The sequence below is a fragment of the Silurus aristotelis genome (genome assembly GCF_946808225.1).
Source record: "Silurus aristotelis genome assembly, chromosome: 16".
NCBI lineage: Eukaryota > Metazoa > Chordata > Actinopteri > Siluriformes > Siluridae > Silurus > Silurus aristotelis.
In genome coordinates, this window is record NC_139589.1 from 6,887,027 (window position 1) to 6,907,547 (window position 20,521).

The following is a 20,521-nucleotide window of genomic DNA, read 5'->3' on the forward strand; positions in this document are numbered from 1 at the left end:
TGTTTGTTTGTTTTTTTAATGGATAACAACCTTTGTAGGTCTACCAAGAAAGTTATTGCATTCACTTCCACTTTTTCTTTTTTTTTAAGAAAATGATTTTTCTTATTCCTATATTCACTATATTGTTAGTCACCATGAATAAAAGTTTGATAAAGAATTATGTGTAAGGTGCCTTACTTTGGTCACAGTTTCCTGATCAACAGAAAGCAAAAAACTATCACATCACTGTACCAGGCATTTTTATTGATGTTCAGCTCCTATAGATAACATTAAAGGTCTGAGGCTCTCAGACTCTATAGGCTCTGTTTTATATGACCTGTTTGATGATGCCTGTTCGTCTGGTTATAGTCGAGTGTATACCGAGCTAATTAGTCACATGGTGTCTGGCCAAATTCACTGGAGCATTGATTATACTATAGGAAATTCATGTGCCTTTTTCTAAATATATATATATATATATATATATAAAGAACTTTTATTCAAATGTTCTGTGTTTTTATTATAGCCTTGAGCAGGCAGACTCTACTCCAAAGAAGTCCAGATGTGCTACAATAGACGTTTCTGCCACTAAGAAGAACAGTTCATTCAAACACAGCCCTGATAAATCTCGAAAAACCGCATCATCGCCAACAAGAATCAGTCAAGATTATCCTGAATCTCCTGAGACTTCATGCCCAATATGTGGAGGTGTGTGTGTGTGTGTGTGTGTGTGTGTGTGTGTGTGTGTGTGTGTGTGTGTGTGTGTGTGTGTGTGTGTGTGTGTGTGTGTGTGTGTGTGTGTGTGTGTGTGTGTGTGTGTGTGTGTGTGTGGTGTTAATTATTATTGTAATAATTAACCAGAGAGAACATTAGAAGTGACATCAAAGTGATCCTTTGTTCAAAATTCTTAAACCACAACATTTGAACACTGCTTTTATTTGAGCAAAGAAAATGATGCACAATGTACAACATAATGACTTCTGTGTACTTCTTACTGTAGAAAACGTTTGCTTTAGGGTTAAATATGTTCCACTATACTTGATAAAAACAGTTTATGTATAGAAAGTGAAAAAAGTGAGGCTCCAGTAAATACCTGTTGGAAGTATTCACGTGTAAGATCAATTAACGTACATACTTTATTGTCGATAAAAGGTATGGTAAATAATGTTCTTGCAATACAGGAAGATGGAAGAATGTAGAAGAATGGCATTGTGCATAAGCAAGATTAAAATGATGACTAAAGAAATTTAGTAATAATAAAAGAAAACCAAATTTAATTCACACAATCTTCAGATCAATAGGACTGAATTCAATCTCCAGTTGATAGCAAAGGTGTTTCTGTTGTGCCACTTGGGAGCCGTTCAGATTTTTCCTTTAAGTCACATGACTACGGTGATTTGTGCTCATTCAGCCATAAGATTATTGGTGAGGTCACCAATAACTCCTATACATTAGTTCCCCCTATTAGGACACCTATTTTTTTTTTTCTCAACCACTGAGTGTACATTTTAGAAGAATTTTCCATTGTCATTTAACTTCTTTCTCTCATTTCTTTGCCATGCAGTGACTTTCAGCCCAGACTACTTGCCCATTCATGCCTCTTCCTGTCTGGACTCTGGTTCAGCCGAGTTCTCCGGTGTCATGGACGGAGAACCTGGGTCATCTTTTTCATTTCGTCCACCTTCTAGTCCAAGCACAGATGAGCTCATGGTGCCGTGTCCTCTGTGCTCCTTCAGATTTCCTATAGACTGCATCCAACAGCATGCCAGTACCTGTGGTGACACCGTGTGGGTGGATTAGCTGTAGTCCTGACTGGGTAAATGTGTCAGCCAAATGACTTGTAAAGGACCATGTCGGTCAATATATCTACCAAAAAACTGAGGAGGGAAACACATTTTGTATGGCTTCTTACACCTTCGCTGGAGGTCAAGGAGTAAAAGAGTCTGTTTTCTAATGATATTTAATATAATGTTTATGACTCTGAAATATTGCTCTAAATCTGAGACACAGACATTGAAATTTTTTTTTTTTTTTTGTTACAAATGTATTTTATTATTCTTAAATTTGTAAAAAAAAATTGAAACTGATTTTGTACAAAAATGTTTCTGTATGTTCTGTTCACCTTTTTTATGGTGTCATAAAAAAAAAAAAACATGTACATAAACTTTGTATCTGGTGTATATTATTCACAGTTATTCTGTTTAGATGGAAATATTTATGAAGAGAGAGATAGACTGAACAAAGGGCCATAATGAGATGTGAAACATATTGTCAGTGTTTTTAATTGGCTGAGACCCTTAGGAATTGCAAGGTGTTTGCTTGGGAAAGTAATTGAAGGTGAATTAACCCATTCAGGTGTGTTGACTTTTCTGTTTACTTGTCAGTTGCATATACACTGTTGGAGTGAACTGAACACGACTCGGTCTGGTTACAGAGCTTTTGAAAATGATCTCAACCTTTGTTTAAAAGCTCAAGAGGGAAAGATGATGATGGGTGTGTGGAATTGCTGATTTTTAAAACCCAGTTTATAGGAATATTGTTTGGATTTCCAGTTTGTGGCATGATGGAGCATCTCACGGTAAGACAACTTATATAATATTAGATTGCATTATTACCTTATTTGTGTAGGTGGAATTAACAGAAAAAAATTAGCAGTGGACATTGTCAAAACAAAAACCTTTACATAAATATAGAAACTGTTGAGATTAGATTCACAAATAAGAGCACATTTAATATTTATTGCCTATATTGGTTTTGATTGTCATCCTTTGTATTGTAGTTTGTATATATTTTGAAAAGACAATGTGTGTCCTTGTATCCACAGGCTGTTCTTGCCAAAATATAATTCTTGTAGGTAAATGTGATCAGATATCAATCCACTCTTCTAGTAATTTTTCTGTAATCAGAAATTTCATGTGAAAAATTTCGTGTTAGGAGAAAAGAGAGTTTCTATTTCTTTTATTTAATCCTTTTTTAAATTTACTATCTAATGATTGTTCATTGATCCCTTAATATGTTTAGATTTCTCGTAACTGCCCATGTTTTAGTTAAAAAATTATTTTTCTAAAGAAAAAAAAAGTTGCATTTGCATTGTCGATGTCTACCTTTCAGGCAGAGCAATGGCGCGAGATTGTGAACAAAAAGATGCGCTTCCCCCCGGAGCTCATCAACGCCATCCACGAGGCGAACGTGTCTGTAATCTGTAGCTTGCTGAAGACTGGGGACGGCATCATCCGCCAGTTGGAAGACTCGGAAGACAGGCAGTGGAGAGAAGCTCTGAACCTGTCCATCCGCCTGGGCAACGAGGAGTCCATGGTCACTCTGCTACATGGAGTCAAGTTTGATTTCCGACAGATCCACGAAGCTCTTTTGGTTGCTGTTGACACTAACCAGCCTCGTATCGTCAAGCGCCTCCTCGACCGGCTCGATCAAGAGAAAGGCAACAAGATGGATGTGCACTCTTTCAACCAGGCAATTTTTGACCATTCCATTGATGACTCTCAGTTTGCCCCGGGGGTGACGCCATTGACGCTGGCCTGCCAAAAGGATCTATATGAAATTGTGACCATGCTCACACAGAAGGGCCATGTCATCCCATGGCCTCACAAGGTCTCCTGTACTTGTCTTGAGTGCCGGAACGGGCGCCAGTATGACTTGCTCAAGTTCTCACTGTCCCGCATTAACACCTACCGTGGCCTTGCCAGCCGGGCGTATTTGTCCATCACTACTGAGGATGCCATGTTGAGTGCTTTTTATCTAAGCCGGGACCTTCGCAAACTCTCCAAGAGAGAGCCGGAGTTTAAGGTTAGGCAGAGATGGTCATCTTGTTAAAAATGTTTTTTTTTTTTTTGTATATAGTTTGGAACTCTTTTGGATTTGTTATCTATGGTAATCACACATTCTACAGAAGTAAATGGAGATTATGCTTGTCAAAGAAACTTATTTCATATATACATTTCTAAAAATGATTCGGCTGATTTGCATGCAGTTCTCCATCGTTCTAATTCTGTTTCAGCCGCAGTACCTTGCACTTGAGGAGCTGTGCCAGGAGTTTGCTGTAGAATTGCTGGGAATGTGTCGGAATCAGAGTGAGGTTAGCACTATTCTCAACAATTGTGGCATTAATGATGAAGACACTCGAGATGAGCTGGAAAAACACTCTTTCGAAGAGGGCATACCAAACCTGGCCCGATTACGACTCGCTGTGAACTACAACCAGAAACAGGCAAGTGTAGTCTCACATCTTATCACATTTCTAAATGCACATAGTGTGACTACATGCATGCATGAGTAATCTGTGTCTTTATATGTACAGTTTGTAGCCCATCCGATCTGCCAGCAGGTCCTTTCATCCATCTGGTGTGGAAATTTATCGGGCTGGAAAGGCAGCAGGACAATTTGGAAACTCCTGGTGTCTCTCGGGATCTTTTTCACCATGCCACTCCTCTGCCTCATTTACTGGATTGCACCAAAGTCAAAGGTTTGTGTGATTTTAGACAGTTTGGGGATTGTGGAAACTGTTAGTAGTCAAAGAGCCCCTAAACTGTGAACCTAATTTTAGTGTTAGCACAGATTTACTTAATTATACATTTCAAAGACAAAATCAGACAAATTGATATGAGAACACAATAAGTACAGCTTTCAGGTTGGTACACAGTAACAAAGAAAATGACTGCGCTTACAGTCACCTTTGACATTTGAATGTCATCATTTCACTGAAGCATATTTATATCTTGTCAAATTTCCAAAATAGTTCTCTGCTTTACATTTCTGTTTGACATGTTTACATCCAAGGTGGCGGGAGTCTTTCATTTTCTTGGGTCTTTTGTTTGTTTTTGTTGTTTTTTTAGATGGGAAAGATTTTGAAAATCCCAGTTATTAAATTCATCCTTCACTCTGCCTCCTACTTGTGGTTTCTCATCACACTGCTAGTGGAGTCCATTATATTGGAGATGTATCGGGACACGTCTACAACCAGGCACCAGACCCTGCTGCACAACTCGATCCACATGGTGTGGGTGGTTGGTGTGTGTTTGGCATCATTACCTCTGAACCTTTGTTAGCAGCACAGCTTTCAACTGTAATGTAAATGACCATGCAGTGTAATTTACATATATATATATATATATATATATATATATATATATACAGTACAGACCAAAAGTTTGGACACACCTTCTCATTCAAAGAGTTTTCTTTATTTTCATGACTATGAAAATTGTAGATTCACACTGAAGGCATCAAAACTATGAATTAACACGTGGAATTATATATGGAATTATATACATAACAAAAAAGTGTGAAACAACTGAAAAATGTCATATTCTAGGTTCTTCAAAGTAGCCACCTTTTGCTTTGATTACTGCTTTGCACACTCTTGGCATTCTCTTGATGAGCTTCAAGAGGTGGTCACCTGAAATGGTCTTCCAACAGTCTTGAAGGAGTTCCCCGAGAGATGCTTGGCACTTGTTGGCCCTTTTGCCTTCACTCTGCGGTCCAGCTCACCCCTAAACCATCTCGATTGGGTTCAGGTCCGGTGACTGTGGAGGCCAGGTCATCTGGCGCAGCACCCCATCACTCTCCTTCTTGGTCAAATAGCCCTTGATGCCTTCAGTGTGACTCTACAATTTTCATAGTCATGAAAATAAAGAAAACTCGTTAAATGAGAAGGTGTGTCCAAACTTTTGGTCTGTACTGTATATATGGATATATGTTGGTAACTTTTCTGCAACGTGTGTGTGTGTGTGTGTATGTGTATGTGTGTGTGTATGTGTGTGTATATATATATATATATATATATATATATATATATATATATATATATATATATATATATACACACACATATATAATTTATTTTTATACGATCTTGTACCAATTTTCTTTAGGATTTTTCTGGTATGAATGTAAGGAGGTTTGGATTGAGGGCCTGAGGAGCTACTTCCTGGACTTGTGGAATTGTCTGGATGTGATGGTGCTCAGCATGTATCTGGCCTCTTTTTCTCTTCGAATGGTTGTTCTGATTAAAGGCTACATTCTGTGCCAGTCACAACAAAGTGAAATGGAGTGCTTATACTTTACAGATAATGGTAAGGAAACACTGTTTTACACCTTGAGTGTTAATCTTGAATCTTGGATTTACCCAAGAATTATCATATCTTCATATAAATATTTAGAAATTTGACATATTAAAAGTCAGCCATATGTTGCCTTGCTGGATGAGCTTTTAATCGTAGTGCAAATCCTAGAACCACTGCTGTCACTGATTGGGCATTAAGCACAATTCTTAGTTCATTGTTGTTCAAGTTGTTCTGGATAACCAAATTCCATTAATGTAGGTATATTAAACTGTGTTTTTTTTGTTGTTTTCAGGTAGACCAAGATATCAGTGCTTAAAATGAGTGTGTGTGTGTGTAAATTATTGGGTATGATCTTTATATTTAATGGCATAATAACAATTGGCTGTCAGATTGTAACAGTTTCTGAAACAAAGGTAAAACTGAAACCCGGCACTGATCCTTCATTTGGCTAACATTTCAATCACCTCTTCTTTTCCAGCACGTCAAGATTGGCACCAGGAGGACCCTCAGATATTAGCTGAATTGCTCTTTGCTGTCACCAGCATGCTGAGTTTCACACGTTTGGCCTACATCCTGCCTGCACAAGAGTCTCTGGGAACTCTGCAGATCTCTATGGGAAAAATGATTGATGATATGATACGGTATAAAAGCAGCACTGTGTAGCAGTTATGCTAAGCTAGCATCAAACTCCCTAAGCTGAAAAACAAGAATACAATATTATTCTGCACTAAATATAGTTATAGACCTGTTCAGTTTCTAAAGTATGTTTTTTTTTTTATTTCGCACTCGAGTTACAAGGCAATGCAATGTCACGAACAAGTACGGAAATCTTATAGATGACTTGTAACTAGTCTACATTTCAATTCTAGTAAGAATCAGTCTGTTCTGGACAATAAAATTTGCTAATTGCAATTTTATATGGCAAATTCTGAGCGGCAGGAAAACAGAAGATAAATAAATATTGGCGCACATGTCGCAAAACTGCTCTTTTCAGTGAATTAGCCTGTTTGGCGGTGCATGATGATCAGAGACTAGTCTTTCATAGGGTTTTTTTTATGAAGTCATTAATTTTTTTTGCACAATACACTGTTAGTAGTCACCTACTGTAGATTGTTCAATAAAATCTCATTAAAATGTACTGCATTAAACAGAATCATTGGGGGTGGGGGGTGTTTAATGTAACAGTAATGAATTTTTGCTGTTATGACATTCATGCAGGCTGCATTCTGGCATTAATATAATTGTCCCTGTAAGTTCTAACTCTAATTAAATATCTTTTCTTATTCAGTGTTCCTGAAGATAATTGATAATTGTCTATTTATCCACCATTCATTTAAATTAGGTGGCTTAAAGAGTAACTCAATTATATAAAATTAATCTATGAAACAAAAAAATTTGCACTTAATTCACAGACCTGAAACTACATTTATCAATATTTATATCTACTTCCGTGTGTGTGTGTGTGCACGTGCTTAAAATTATAATCTTAGCGAAGATAAGAATGCTTATAAAGATGTTGAGCCTGATTTATATCGATTGTGAACGTCATGTTTATAATTTTCTCTCTCTAGGTTCTTGTTTATACTGATGATCATCGGTACGGCTTTTTTGTGCGGCATCAACAATATCTACGTTTCTTATACGGAATCTATTTACCTCGGAAGGTTTGAACTCTTATAATTATGTAACAGAAAATGCAATAATAAATTAAAATAATGCAATTCTTTTAAAAGTATTTGGGTATAGAAAAGAATTGAGAATTTTTTTTTTTTTCCAGGTTTAATGAAACGTTCCAGTTCCTGTTCTGGACCATGTTTGGTGTCGTCAATAAGGAATATGTGGATATGCCTGATTTTGTGTTGGCTCAGTTTGTGGGCAGAATCTTGTATGGGATCTTCACATTACTAATAGTCATTGTGTTACTTAACATGTTTGTGGCTATGATCACAAACTCTTATCAGAAGATTGAGGTAAGCTATTTCTATGTGCTGTTGAACTGAAGATTATGCTATGTAGTAAAAATGATGCTTTAGTTGGTAACACTTTTTGTAGGATGATGCGGATGTGGAGTGGAAATTTGCTCGCTCCAAACTTTACCTGAACTACTTCAGAGAGGGATTGACCATGCCTGTCCCCTTCAACATCATTCCCTCACCTAAAGCTTTCTTCTACCTCATACGGTAGGCTATTTTGTAGCTCTATTTGTAGAGCTAACTATTTGTAGCTCTAAAACAAGACTAAGAATTGGAATTAGAGGTTTAAACTCTTTTAAACGTTTTGTTTTTTCTCTTTTTTGAGTAGAAAACTCTTCTGCTTCTGCAACGATAAATCTACCCCAGATTATCCTCCTAGGAGCTCTGGGGTGAGATTTTTACAGTTAGCTTTTAAATAGCCATTTTAATGTTTAAAGTTTTTTATTGATTTCTATTGTTTTCCTTACTGCAGTCTAACGAGACAGATGAGAAGGTGTCGTACCGAAATCAGGTGATCCGGGCTTTAGTACAACGTTATATTGAATCTGCCAGGAGGGAGTTTGAAGAGACGAAGCGCAAAGGTATGACAAAAGAATCTTATTTTATAAGTGTCTTAAACATAAACCCATTCAATACTAACACAATGAGGCTTCTTATTATATTTTTATATTTATTTCTCAGGACCACACCCCTTCCCATACAAACATCTAATATTCCTCGTCTTTATCCCACAACAGCATGTATAGAATACATACATGGAGTTTGTGTATTATAAAATAATTATCAATAAGATTATCGAACCTCTTGTTAAAAATCGTTTTGAATTTTAGAGTTCTCGAATAGAAAGGCATGGATTAATTCTCATAAAAGTTTGAGACATCTCTAAGTCTGGCTTTAATTTTGATCACAGGTCGAAATGAATGCTGTCATTCATCTACATTATCGTTTCTATAGTAACATATTCACAAAAAATTGTTTAGAGAAATAGCTAGATAAGCTAATACTAAATGGGTCCGGAACATTAGCTTTTACAAAGATATATATATATATATATATATATACACACATGACGGTGTGTGTTCTCATTAGGGATACAAAATGTATTTCTGAATAAATCTAATTATAATAATTTGCTAGAGTTTTTAAAACGAAAAAAATAAAAAATTATAGAATAAAATATCATCAATTTACATGTATATATTTCCTTTAACCTTTTTGTGCAGATGTTGGAAACCGGATCACGGGGTTGAGTAAAGTTATTGGACAACTGCATGTTGATTTGAAGCAAATTAACCAGACGATGTTAGACATAGAGGATAACCGACATGATCCTTCAGGACGAAGCACTTCTTCCATCATAGGGAAGTACATCCAGGGTGCCAAAAACAACTTCCGTGACTTTACCAGCGGCATGCCTTCTGAAAGCAAAAGCAAACCTTTGCTGGCCAACGTCCACAATCCAAAATCTGAAGACGTAGGCGAGGAGATACAGGACATAGTTAAGAGTGTTGAGGGTAAGATAGAGGATGAGGGAGTAGGTGCTGAGATCAAAGAACAGGAGGGTGAAGATCAGACCGGTGATGGAGCAACGCTAGAGGAGGACAGAGCCGGTGATGAGATCAGGAAAGAAGAGAGTACTGATCAAAGTGTGCTTGAAGATGAAACGACAATGATGGAGGAGGGAAGAGCCAACAAAAAAAGAGAGGAATCACTCACTGGCAGCAGTAGCTCCGAGGACACTGGATTCACATCTCAAGATTCAGAAATCTCTGCTAGCAGTCCTGAGTAACTAAGAAAATGTCTCCTTGGATACATTTTTACTTCAGCTGTTTGAGAATAACTGAAGCATCTGTAACGAAAAAAAAATCCTAAAATTGTAGTCCTTTTTATTTTTGTAAATCTATAGTTTGTTACATTCTGGATACACTCCTGTAGGAAAGTTTCTGTGCAGGCCCTTCCCATGTCTGCCTGGTTTCCTTTCATCTCCAGAAAATGCCAGTAGCTGGATTGGCTAGGATCTATTGCTTCTAAGTGCGAATGAGCAGCTCTCTAAAGCCAGAACTTGAAATATCCTTTCAGATGGCGCCAGTTTGTTTAAACTGACCAGTCATGAAAATAAGGAACAAGATTCGACGTTGTTGTTCTTTTCACGATCTGCAGAAAATTCACATGCTAATTCAATTAATGTAACATGCTGAATATGTTAAATGTTACAAATATTTTACAGGGTGAACAAGTTCAGATAACAGAATTGAGTGGTCATGTGGCACGTCAATAGGCATTTTTTCTTGTTAATACCCTATAAGAAGTGATTGTAGTTGACAGGCAAATATTTCAATGCTGTATTTATCTGAAACTTGCACAGCAATAGAATGTCCCACATCTTCACACACTCACATCCCACTTTATATGAATGAGTGGGTGTTCCTATTATTCATCTATTAACTAACCACCTTGGAGCAGCACGATGTATAGTAGTTACAGGAGAGAAGATTAAGATAAAGGCCATATTAAAAAGAAATTGGCTGTTTCAGAAACTCCTGGTTTCCTGACGTCTTCAAGCACACAGTATATACAGGTTATACAGAATGGTACACAAAAAGAATGGCCAGACTGGTTTAAGCTGACAGGAAGAATGTTATATTAGATTTTTTCAGTTGCATTCAAGTGTTTCTCAGATCAGAAATAAAATTCCCAAAACTACTTATTCAACCTCCACATCATTTAGTCATTTGCGCTCATCATAAGAACATTTCTTGTTGCTTTGATCAAATAACGAATGCTTTTCTACATTCATTTAATTGATTGTGTACAATCTGCTGTGTCTGCTGGTTCCTACATTATCGGTCATCTGTCATGTTGATCAAAATATATTATATGGGTTTCACCTAAATAGTCTTAACCCCAAAACATCTCCGTATCAGTTCATTGTATAAGTCATTGAATGCAAAATGGTTAAACCAGTTGTCATCTATATTTTAAATTTTTAGTTTTTGTAAATGTGACTTGAATTGTGCAGCTGAATCTTGAATGTCACTGATGAAGCCGAGCGTATGGCATCGGATCAACCAATAATTCTAGTTCTCTAAAACAGGTCAAAGGTGAATCTCATGAACTTTGAATTGGAGAGTCTATACAGACAGAGCAAAACATCGAATTATAAATTCTGAAAATGAACAACTAAGAAACCACGAACACTTGTATAGTACAGTAAAAGTGTGAATCATATTTTCAATCAAATAAATTTGTGCTGCTGAAATTCATTGATGCCGTTCAGAAAAAATTCAAGTTTTGTGCATTTTCAATCACTGTAATCCAAACTGTAGTTTATATCAAGAAATATTGAAACTGTGCATCATACTGACAATATGAGTAAACATTTTAATAATTTTGTTTTGAACAATGGCAAAAGGACTTGTTATTCTGATGGGAATGATGTGTTCTTGGACACAAATACTTTTTGAGATGAACTACTGATTTTGAGAAAGTACAGTTTGCAAGAAATCCAATGTATTGTGCTGATTGTACAAACTGTTTTTAGAATGCACTTAATTACTGGTTTGCAAATATTAAGGATGATTTGAAAAATGCTCCAAAGCAACTGAGAAAAACTGTAAATGAGCACTGTACAACCACAGTAAGCAGAAAAGCATTATAACTTCAGATATTTGTTTATAGCTGACTGGAGTAGAAACCGACACTGCTGTAGCTTCTGTGATTATGAGCTCCGTGTGTGTAATAATTATACTTGCAAATCCAATTAAAAATAATTATCCAAGCCTGCATGTGCATTTAATCTTACCATAGAAATTGATCATGTTTACACTACACAGCTAGGATAGCCTGATTTATTACATAAAATATTAATTTACATAAATGTTTTATGACTCACTTTCCATTTTTGGTTACAAATTTTTGTAACGTGAGCAGTAATTTGTCCCCATGGCTTATGCAGGTTGCAGCTTGCTCAACACCTGTTTGTCGGACACAGCCTTCCTGTCCCATGAGTCCCTTTGTGTTTCAGTGATTTGCCCCTGGGGGCTTTTCAGTGTGCTTGCTTTGTGAGAACACACCTGTGATCTTACGTTAATAAATAAACATGTGAGTAACAAGTTGGTCATTTTCATATAAAGGATTGAAAAGTGAAAAATATTTCCTTGTTTCTTTTTCCTCCAAATCATTTTATTTTATTTTTTTTACTCTTTTACAGACAATGGAATATGTCATTTGGCTACTTTCCTCATATTAGTACTTTCAGAAACATGACTTGAATGTTGGTCTTGAGAATAAGAAAATCTGTACAAAACTGTTTCACCATGTAGCCAAGTGGAATAAATAGTCAGGTTTATGAAACTTTACATATGCCTGGGATACAAAGTCATACAAACAGAAACCAGACAATTTCTAGAGAATTAAACCCTGTACCCAACAGTTATGTTAATCCTTACAATACTTTCAATGCATATTGGTTTATTTAATGAAACACTGATGTCCATCTGTTGATTAAACTTCTGAACAAAAGGAAAAAAGGAAGACAGACTGAGGAAAAGGAGACACTGTCTATGAGCCACACATCAGACACTCGTCCCTATTCTCTAAGGAGCAGACCATGGCGGCTTTGTTTCTTTCCTTAATCTCCTCCTCGTTGGGTTTGGTTTCCTGTGCCACCTTCAGTTTCTCCTTGTTGAGGGTGAACTGGATGGGGTTGGCAGCTGGCTTTGTCCTCAGGTAGTACATACCAGTCTTAAGCCCCTGCAGAGAAAATGACACCAGTGTGAGTAAAGCTAGAACAGGACACCAAACACCACACACTGAAGAACTTTTTTTTTTTTTTACTTACTTGCTTCCAGCCATAAAAGTGCATACTGGTGAGTTTTCCATAGTTGGGCTCAGCTATGTGGATATTAAGTGACTGGCTCTGGTCGATGAAAGCTCCTCGATCTGCAGCCATCTTAATGATCATTTTCTGTGAAATTTCCCATACTGTTTTATACAACTCCTTCAGGTCAGCTGGTATTGTGGGAATTTCCTGTAAGACGAAGGCCACCAAGAACTATTAGTGTGAGACGCCAATGGACATAAAATGCAAATCAGCTATAAATATCATAACAAAATACGAACTTGGATGGATCCATTATGAGCAATCAGCTGGTTTTTCATGTCCTCGTTCCACAGTCCTCGCTCCGTGAGATCTTTCAACAAGTGAGGATTCACAATCTGAATTGTGGCGGGATCGATAAAGGTCATTAAAAGAATTTCAACAAATGAAAAAAAGCTTAAATTCTTACAAACACGTCTTCTTGTGAACATTTTTCCAGCATGATGACTGGAATTTTCAATGAATGACATGTCCCAAAAAAAAAAAAAGCACTGCTTGGAAATACTGCAAAAACAGTTTCTTTAAGGCACGTGCTCAAAACATAAAAAAAAAACACAAACATATAGAAAACATCTTCACAATTCATAAAGTTCTGACATAGATGCTTTAAAATGTTCAGGACAGATGGTTCTCCAGGAACAGGTTTGTAGAAGTTCTCACTGAAAGTACACGACAGGGCTGGAAACACAAACTTCACCGTTGCCACCAAAACCCATCTGACTTGCAGAAGTGTGTACCTAATACAACATAATTAACTTTAAAAAAGCACAAGTGACTTGTGTCGGACCTGAAACTCTCCAGACAGGACACGGCGTGTGTAGATGTTGCTGGTGTAAGGCTCGATGGATTCGTTGTTGCCCAGAATTTGTGCTGTGGAGGCAGTGGGCATGGGAGCCAGGAGTAGACTGTTGCGTACACCGTGCCTGAAAACAACAAAAGCAAAAACCTGGTATATTTGTTTAGAAACTATTACATCCTTTACTTTTTTATCTGATGGAAATTAATTGTGGTCACACAGAGTCCACAGATACCCTGCTTTATAAACCAGAGACTTGGAGCAATGCTGACTGGCCAAATGCCATAAGATACACCTTATAATCCACCTTTCAAAGCTGATATTCAACCTGCATTCTGTTGTTAAATACTGACATCTAGTGGCATCAATAATTAGACCACCATACATTCATGCTAAAACCATTGTTAACAAACCAAAGATTAAATAGTTTTTAAAACAAAGTAAGGTTTTGTGTTCAAGGGTGCTACATTTCCAATAAAATCTAAAACACCAGAATAAAGATCATTCAGATCATTTTAGACCCTGTAGAGCTGGCCAAGAACTTAAATTCCACCATGCTCCCCAAACTTTAACTATGCAAAAATAAATAAATAAATAAAAATGCACTATTGAGAGGGAATAGGAAAAATCCCACACAAATACAAAAGCTTACTTTGCAATCTTCTCCTTCAGGGCCTTCCAGTCCCACAAGTCTGTCGGAGTCTTTTCCCACATGTCATACTGCAGGATCTGCATGGAGGAAAAAAGAAAGAAAGAAAATTAAGATTCTATAAGTAATTAAAAGCTACATGTTAGACTAATAAATTGTTATTTAGAAAAAGAAATCAAGACTGTAGTGCTCTGCTCCAGTTTGGACACTTACACCCTTGCTAACAGGACAGCCTTCGTAGGTCTCATAGGGGCCATGTTCAGCCGCCAGGTCACAGCTGGCCTCCAGCGCAGCATGGTAGATCGTTTCAAAGATGTGGATGTTAAGAAGTTGAGCTTCGTTACTCTCGAAAGGGTAACGCATCAGGATGAAGGCATCAGCCAGCCCCTGTACTCCGATACCAATGGGCCTATGGCGTTTATTTGATTTCTCGGCCTATTAAACAAACAAAAATTAAAAACATTTTTAGAATCAAAGAAAGTTGACAAATTACTGAGATATATTAGCTAAATAAACAAATTAATTCAACCCACCTCTGGCACTGGATAATAATTGATGTCAATGATTTTGTTTAAGTTCCTAACAATGACCTTCGTGACAGACGCCAACTTTTGGAAATCGAACGTTCTCTCAGGTGTCACGTACATGTTCAGAGCGATAGATGCCAGGTTGCATACAGCCACCTGCAACCAGAACAAAAAAAAATAAATCATAAACAAAAATAAAATGCATTTTCATGTAACAGACATTTCCCAAGCTTTAGTATTACTGCGAAAAAAAATACGCTGCAACAAGTGCTGTGCTCAGTCCCTCACCTCATCCTTGCTGGTATATTCCACAACCTCTGTGCACAAGTTGCTGCATTTGATGGTACCCAAGTTCTGCTGGTTGCTCTTGCGATTGCAGGCGTCTTTGTACAACATGTAGGGAGTGCCCGTCTCCGTCTGAGACTCGATGATGGCGTACCACAGCTGCTGAGCCTTCACGACACGCTTCGCTTTCCCGTCCTGTTCGTACCTGCCATGTCAACAGTTGCTTTTAAATCAGTGCACTTGCAATCATTATTTAAAAAAATATTCTCTGAGCAGAAATGACTAGTCAGGTTTGTGCCAAACTATTGACAACATGTAAAAGCAGTAGCTACTTTCTATGTAGTGGCAGAGAGGATTCAGTCTTATAGATGCAGGAGTGTCAATATTTTTATTATAATATTTTTCTTACCTTGTGTAAAGCTTTTCAAACTCTTCTCCCCAGCATTCATTCAGGCCTGGACAATCATTTGGGCACATAAGAGACCAGTCCTGCAAAATGCAACACAATGTGAATATGTACATGTAAAAGAAAATGACTTTGGGGTAAAGAATCACATTGTGATTTTTACTGCCCCCTGCTGCCCGTAAAACAAATTATCCCCTTTTTGAAGCTACACAAGCAATTTTTTGTAAAAAGCAGAAAAGCTTTCTGTGCCAGAAATAAAACTTTAAATAAAGTAAACTGAAGATAACGAGTCTTAATACAAAAATCTCTTAACAACTGTCATGACAGTTTGCAATACAACCAGGCAACTGCATTTGTCTTTCATTACACAAGTACCTGCACCATCGTCATTCAATCTCCGTTTATTGTTCTTATAATTACAGCATTTCAACTGTGTCAATCAGTAGTTATATGAAGATCTTAATTTTCATATTTGTAAGAATACTTGCAAAGCCCTTTCTAGCAATGATTGAGAAAGGCTTCAGAAATACAAAATGTGCACTTTACCATAACAACTATGAAAGTTTTGGTATAAAAGAAAATACCTTTTAAAAGAATCAAACAGCCAAGCAAAGTCCATAAGGTTTGTTTGTGATTTTGCTAACAGAGCGGGTGAACAGTAACGACTGCTCTGCTCGTGATATTAGTTTTGAGACACAACATTAAAATTAGGCAGATATTTGTCATTTTATAGATCATAATACTTATTACTATTAGCATTCTTCAGTGTGTCTCTCTCTCTCTCTCTCTCTCTCTCTGTGTGTGTTTAGTTTCAGTTGCTACAGTATGAACCTTTGTATGGATGAATAGTGAATGGGATGTGGCCTATTTTTGCTAACAATTGTTAGCATTAAAACACTCAGTGAATTGGGAAAAACTATACACAAGCTCTCTTGCAAGCTGCCCTTACCCCATTGGTCTCTACTCTCTTCATGAAGAGATCAGGGATCCAGAGTGCATAGAATAAGTCCCGAGCTCTTTGCTCTTCTTTACCAGTGTTCTTCTTCAGCTCAAGAAAGTCAAAGACGTCAAAGTGCCAAGGCTCCAGGTACATGGCAAAAGCTCCAGGTCTCTGTAGAGAGGTATAAAGATATGTTGTCATGTAGAACACACAGAATTATAGCTTGTTATAGTTGACATCACAATCTGAGGGTTTCCTCTCACCTTGTTTCCTCCCTGGTCAACATACCGGGCTGTATTGTTGTATACTCGAAGCATCGGGACCAAGCCATTAGAATTACCATTTGTCTACAAAAAAAAAAAAAAAAAAAAAAGGTTTTAATGCACTTTATGATCAGTAGAACCAGTTTAATAAAAAAAAAAAAAAAAAAAAAAAAAAAAAAGCAGTCCTAAACTCAGACTCACTCCTGCAATGTAGCTGCCTGTGGCTCTAATGCAGCTCACGGCCACGCCTATGCCCCCGGCAGATTTAGAGATGAGCGCACATTGCTTCAGTGTGTCATAGATTCCATCGATGCTGTCGTCCCTCATAGACAGGAGAAAACAACTGCGAATAAAACATTCCGTATGTTACTTTTATAAAACTCTTTTACTATAAAAAAAAACTGATAGATTTATAGACAGTTATAACTATGTAAAATTTGTCATTTACAAATACAAAAAATGCTTGCTTTAAAAAAAAAAAAAAACCCCAAAAAAAACATTTAATTTAATTGCCCATATAGTGCAGTACATATGTTTAAGAGCACCAGTATGTAATTCATGGTATATTTTCTCCGTACAGCACAAGAGTCTATCTGGGATTTGCTGGTTACAAAAACTTCATATCTGTAAAAGCTTTTGTTATAAGACTATAAGAGTCATATAGGGTTACAACAAAAAGATTAGAAATTAAAAAACATGTACAAGCACCTCTTTAATCAAATGAGCTTTCAGGACAGTGACTCTTCCCAAATGCTACATTGTGAGCACATCTTCCCTTGGGTGTGGGTGTGTGTATGTGTACCTGGAAAGCTGAGGGCGGTTGGTGCCAGCATTGAACAGTGTAGGAGAAGCGTGAGTGAACCATTTCTCAGAGAGAAGGTTGTAGGTCTCAATGGCAGCAGTGATATCTTCTTTATGGATGCCTACTGAAACTCTCATCAGCATGTGCTGAGGCCGCTCCGCAACTAAAACCACACACAAACAGACAATAACGTAACCCAGTGCTCACTGTTGAGTTACAAACTAAATCCCTGAAACACGGCTATTCCATATTCACTCTTACCTTTTCCATTGATCTTAAGCAAATATGAGCGCTCCAGGGTCTAGGAAAAGACAACGTTAGTATTTGTTTAATAATGGTTATCAATTGTTTGATTCATACACACAAATATTATATATATATATATATATATATATATATATATATATATATATATATATATATATATATATATATATATATATATATACATATACACACACACACACACACACACACACACACACACACACACACACACACACACACACAGATAGATAGATAGATAGATAGATAGATAGATAGATACACAGAGAGAGAGAGAGAGAGAGAGAGAGAGAGAGAGAGAGAGACTAGAATTTGATATCAAATTACCTTGAAGCCAAAGAAGTTGTAGGAGAAATCCCGGTCGAAAATGATTGCTGAATTGAGGCGCTGTTGACCAAACAAAGATGAGGAGTTCAAAATCAAATTTATTTACAAAAACTACAAAGAAAACCAATATCTTCCTCCTTACATCCTTGTTTGCCAGGATAATGTCGAGGGTCTCCTTGGAAATCATAGGTGAGTGTCTTGCATTCAGAGGGTTAACAAAGTTGTACAGGTCCTCCATCACATCTGCAATAAAAACGTGTTTGTTTCAGTCTGTTGCTTGTGCAGTTGTGTTACTTATTGTTTATCCTATGATCTCTAAATGCATGAAGTGTGCACTGTGGTTGACATGAATCCTACATGACTATTTACCGCTGAAGACCTTTTTTGTCTCCTTGTGCAAGTTTGACACAGCAATGCGAGCTGCCAGAATAGCATAGTCTGGGTGTTTGGTGGTGAGTGTGGCAGCAGTCTCTGCTGCCAGTGTGTCCAGCTCGACAGTGGTCACACCGCTGTACAGCCCCTGGATCACCTTCATGGTAATCTGAGTCTGGAAATGTCACAACATGGTGTAAGGTTCTTGTATATCTATTGGATGCTCTATTTTTCCATACTTCACTTATAAGTAATGAGCTTTAAAAACAAACAACAAAAAAATACCTCTGCTTTAAAATAATGGTAATTAGATTGTACATGAACCAGGTGAGACAAACAGACAAACACACCTCAATCAATTCATCATCAAATCACATTGTCACTGATTTTATTTTATTTATTTGTTTGTTTTTGTAACCAAAATTAAAGCCTATCCAAACAGGCATACAAACCGGATCAACAAAGTCAGGGTTGAGCCCATAGCAGAGCTTCTGGATACGGGAAGTGATCTTATCAAACATAACGCGCTCCTGACGTCCATCTGCAAAACAAAAACAATAATTACATCATGCAAGCTGTCTACATTTCAAGAAACATGTAGATATCAATCCATCCATCCATCATCACTTGGAATAGTGACAATTTATAAATAATGGAAACACACCAAGTAAATCATTCTCTATGGGTCATTTCTGAAATAATGATGTTTATAAGTCATGCTGTCCCTTCATCATCCTCAAGCTTATTACTAGCTACAAACTTATGCCACTTCATCATTGAGAGCGACTTAAAATTATCTCATTTATACAGTTTGAGGGTTGGGGCCATGCTGAAGGGCCCAGCAGTGGTACCTTGGTGGTACTGGGATTGGAACTCAGGGACGTCTGATCAGTAGGTCAACACATTAACCACTGAGCACATACTTCCCTTAAAGACTAATGCTGGTCTTCTTTTTGTGGCTCGAGAGCGAAATAGACCACAAATGAAACAAGAGAAAAGACAGCAAACAAAAAACCACAATAGACACAAAAAACCTGACTGGTCATATTTTCTGTTAAACCTGTACAAGCCTGTGTGAATGAGAGCCATGCTTTACCTCAATAGAAAAAGGTTTTCATTTTAACAGAAGGTTAAAAAACATTTTTGGTTTACAGAAAAATATATATTGAAAAGTGAAGAAGCTAAATTTAGTTCATGGTCGAAACTAATAAACGACCTGAAATAGTTCCTTTATGTAAGGAAGTTGATGGACTTAATTTGTTTGGCGCCAATGACACAAATAACAAAGGAATTCAATACAATAGGTAAGAAATTATTTTGCGAAGAAAACCCCCAAACAAAATATATTATTAGAATATTTTCCCAGACGTTATTGTAATAAATTGCTACATTAATATATGAAAACAGTAAAGCACTTAAAAGCACTAAAGCTTTGTCTTTGTAAAAATTGCACCTGCAGTGAGTTTCTAGGACACTTTATTCACCATTTCCGGATTTATTCAACTATGCTTTAATTTCTATTATAAATAACATTTAACTATATAAAACGTTATATAATTACAGAGTGTACATTTAATCTAAAATGTAATCAATAGCAAACAATACAACAATTTTTCTTTGCTTTGCAGAAAGGCTTCACAGCTAATATCCGAATGATGCGGAAAGTCAGTCATAAACAATAAAACTCACCTCGCTTAATCACATGCATGTTGTTATTATGTTTTAAATCCGAAGAGTATGTAAAAACCTTTTCTAAATTCGGATTATGTGAATCAAACTGTTCACACTTGAAACCCAGAGCAACTGATGTAAGACAGCAAAGGTCTCAAAACGCGCCAGTATAAAAACCCGGGAATAACCTGTAACCAATCTGGTTCAAGCTTATCCATTTCCTGTTCCGGTGTCATAGTTTACGTATAATTCAGATGTTTTATTTTTTTTTATAGTATTTTTGGTCA

The 20,521-nt window shown here is 36.9% G+C and overlaps 3 protein-coding genes across 4 annotated transcripts in view; 2 read left to right on the top strand and 1 right to left on the bottom strand.

Moving 5' to 3' along the window:
* xndc1 (xrcc1 N-terminal domain containing 1) overlaps positions 1–1,923 on the top strand; it is a 7,133-nt gene extending 5,210 nt beyond the window's left edge. For both annotated transcript variants that reach the window (XM_083563474.1, XM_083563475.1), the window contains exons 8-9: positions 506–687; positions 1,544–1,923. In XM_083563474.1, coding sequence (XP_083419600.1) covers positions 506–687; positions 1,544–1,779 — 418 coding nt within the window. In that variant the 3' untranslated portion in view covers positions 1,780–1,923. The remainder of the gene's footprint in view (positions 1–505; positions 688–1,543) is intronic.
* Positions 1,924–2,417: 494 nt separating this feature from the next.
* trpc2b (transient receptor potential cation channel subfamily C member 2b) lies at positions 2,418–12,223 on the top strand. Its single transcript, XM_083563471.1, has 13 exons — positions 2,418–2,557; positions 3,091–3,783; positions 3,995–4,204; positions 4,295–4,459; positions 4,830–5,004; positions 5,868–6,068; positions 6,538–6,700; positions 7,631–7,723; positions 7,837–8,029; positions 8,112–8,239; positions 8,361–8,421; positions 8,505–8,613; positions 9,256–12,223. The coding sequence occupies exons 1-13, from the start codon at positions 2,540–2,542 to the stop codon at positions 9,819–9,821; spliced, it is 2,775 nt and encodes a 924-aa protein (XP_083419597.1). The 5' UTR covers positions 2,418–2,539; the 3' UTR covers positions 9,822–12,223.
* On the bottom strand, positions 12,188–20,450 carry rrm1 (ribonucleotide reductase M1 polypeptide). The gene is made up of 19 exons (XM_083563473.1): positions 20,253–20,450; positions 19,016–19,104; positions 18,561–18,738; positions 18,334–18,434; positions 18,192–18,251; positions 17,841–17,880; positions 17,580–17,742; positions 16,979–17,120; positions 16,778–16,861; positions 16,524–16,685; positions 15,578–15,657; positions 15,172–15,373; positions 14,890–15,039; positions 14,570–14,791; positions 14,360–14,436; positions 13,699–13,834; positions 13,154–13,249; positions 12,873–13,061; positions 12,188–12,784 (listed from the first exon to the last, which is right to left on the bottom strand). Exons 1-19 carry the CDS (start codon positions 20,269–20,271, stop codon positions 12,593–12,595), a joined length of 2,382 nt encoding a protein of 793 aa, XP_083419599.1. The 5' UTR covers positions 20,272–20,450; the 3' UTR covers positions 12,188–12,592.
* Positions 20,451–20,521: the final 71 nt, after the last annotated feature.

Excerpts from the sequence above, each read along its gene's own strand:
- trpc2b (XM_083563471.1), top strand. Across the intron at positions 4,460-4,829 it reads GGATTGCACCAAAGTCAAAG|ATGGGAAAGATTTTGAAAAT; the intron begins GTTTGTGTGATT and ends TTGTTTTTTTAG. Across the intron at positions 8,422-8,504 it reads ATCCTCCTAGGAGCTCTGGG|TCTAACGAGACAGATGAGAA; the intron begins GTGAGATTTTTA and ends TCCTTACTGCAG.
- rrm1 (XM_083563473.1), bottom strand. Across the intron at positions 16,862-16,978 it reads CAGGCAGCTACATTGCAGGA|ACAAATGGTAATTCTAATGG; the intron begins GTGAGTCTGAGT and ends TTTTTTTTGTAG. Across the intron at positions 15,374-15,577 it reads TTTGAAAAGCTTTACACAAG|GTACGAACAGGACGGGAAAG; the intron begins GTAAGAAAAATA and ends TTGACATGGCAG.